At 33.0% G+C, this 1,857-nt stretch overlaps 1 protein-coding gene across 1 annotated transcript; it reads left to right on the top strand.

Annotated features, from left to right (window-relative positions):
• The first annotated feature begins 704 nt into the window (after positions 1-704).
• Positions 705-1,628, top strand: LOC134602025 (olfactory receptor 10A7-like). The gene has a single exon (XM_063446527.1). The coding sequence runs from the start codon at positions 705-707 to the stop codon at positions 1,626-1,628; it is 924 nt and encodes a 307-aa protein (XP_063302597.1).
• Positions 1,629-1,857: the final 229 nt, after the last annotated feature.

The raw sequence follows: 1,857 nt of genomic DNA, 5'->3' as shown, positions 1-1,857 counted from the left end.
AAATCACCATCGATTCAATGTCAAAGAACACTGGCTCAAAGATTACAACTTGAAACACATTTTGCTCAAGCTTTGGTCAGGTAAATAACAGTTTAAGTTCAGGATTGTGATCTTCAACCATAAACTGACCCAACCATGCAGCTAGATGCTAAACTAGGGATCAGAGAGTACAATTTGTGTTGCATTAGAATTTGTTTCAACAATTTCCTTAAGCCTGTACCAATTAAACAGATACAGAGATGTAGCGAGTCAACCAAAACATACATTATTAGTTGCAGTTTTATTTATATATCGATATATCCTAGTTTAGAAGAAGCTACTACATTTATCTCCAAATATATCTTATCGTTGTTACCATACGTCAGCATTTTCCTTGCAACTTTAATATTATTCATTAAATTAAAATGCATGTAAATGTCACTTTATAGAAAATAACAACAAAAGTAATTCTCTGTATTTTCCCCCAGATAACGAATGTCATACATCAAACGTTCCTCGCCAATATTCTTTTCATTAGGCATTGAGATCTTCCAATACCATACTATGTATCACTTATTTTAAACAGTAAAATTATACGATATTATAAATTTTGATGGGGAGATTTTTACTCAGCTTTATGTTATATTATAATTGTATTCTAATAGAGAATATAAGAATCATGCAAAAATAATATTACAGTTTATTTCTATCTTTTCAGTCAGGCAATGAATATCATAAATCAAACTATTGTCACTGAGATTATTCTCCTTGGATTTGGGGATTTTCCAAATTTAAAGACAACTATTTTACTTTTCCTTCCTCTTTTTCTTATTGTGACCGTATGTGGAAATATTCTGATTATTTGGCTGGTGGCATCTAACAGCAGTCTCCAGTCTCCTATGTTCTTCTTCCTAACACAATTGTCCATTTCTGATTTACTTGTAACCACAGTCATTGTCCCCAACTCACTTTATATCATATATAATGAAGGGGGCACTATGTCTTTTCCAGGATGCATTATTCAATTTTATTTTTTTGCTTGGTCTGAAGCATCTGAGTGTTTTATTCTATCTATAATGGCTTATGACAGATACATGGCCATATGTAACCCTCTGAGATATAGCTCTTTAATGAATAAAATGTTATGCATTAAATTGGCTATCATCATTTGGCTTTTAGGATTTTCTGAGCAACTCATTTTAATAATATCAATAATTCAACTTCAGTTTTGTGGCTTAAATGTTATTGATCATTTTTTTTGTGACCTTTCCCCACTTTTAGAACTTTCTTGTTCAGACACCAACATTATTGAAATGGAAATTATCATATTGTGTGTTCCATTTACGTTTACTCCTCTATTAAGTATTGTTGTTTTTTATGTGTATATTGTCCAGGCCGCACTTGCAATTTCAACCACAAATGGAAGGTCAAAAGTCTTCTCCACTTGTAGCTCCCACCTCATTGTGGTTTCTATATTCTACGGCAGCCTAACAGGAATTTATGTACATCCCGCCAAAAAAAAATCTATGGTTGCCAATAAAATTGCATCCTTGTTATACACTGTGTTAACTCCTATGATTAATCCAATCATATACAGTCTGAAAAATAGAGATATTAAAAAAGCTTTGAAAAAATGTGTTGCTTTATGACAGCTTATCATATTCCTGGGTGAATCGTCTCTCATTTAACTGCCCTCATCAGTTCCCTCTCCTCCATAACATAGTTCACTCTCTGCCACTATTTTCAACACCCCAATTTTACCACCTTATTTTAACTCTGGCATCTTATCCATCAATCCATACCCCCTCTGACATGCTGTTATTTCTCTTGTGTGTCTATATACCTTGCTCATAGATTGCATGCTTGTTTAAACAGTAG

This window comes from Pelobates fuscus, chromosome 3 (genome assembly GCF_036172605.1).
Source record: "Pelobates fuscus isolate aPelFus1 chromosome 3, aPelFus1.pri, whole genome shotgun sequence".
Taxonomy (NCBI): Eukaryota; Metazoa; Chordata; class Amphibia; order Anura; family Pelobatidae; genus Pelobates; species Pelobates fuscus.
The sequence above is the reverse complement of the archived record's forward strand: the minus strand, read 5'-3'. Positions and strand labels throughout refer to the sequence as shown.

Bases quoted from the DNA above. Each gene is read 5' to 3' on its own strand.
- LOC134602025 (XM_063446527.1), top strand. From the start codon at position 705: ATGAATATCATAAATCAAACTATTGTCACTGAGATTATTCTCCTTGGA.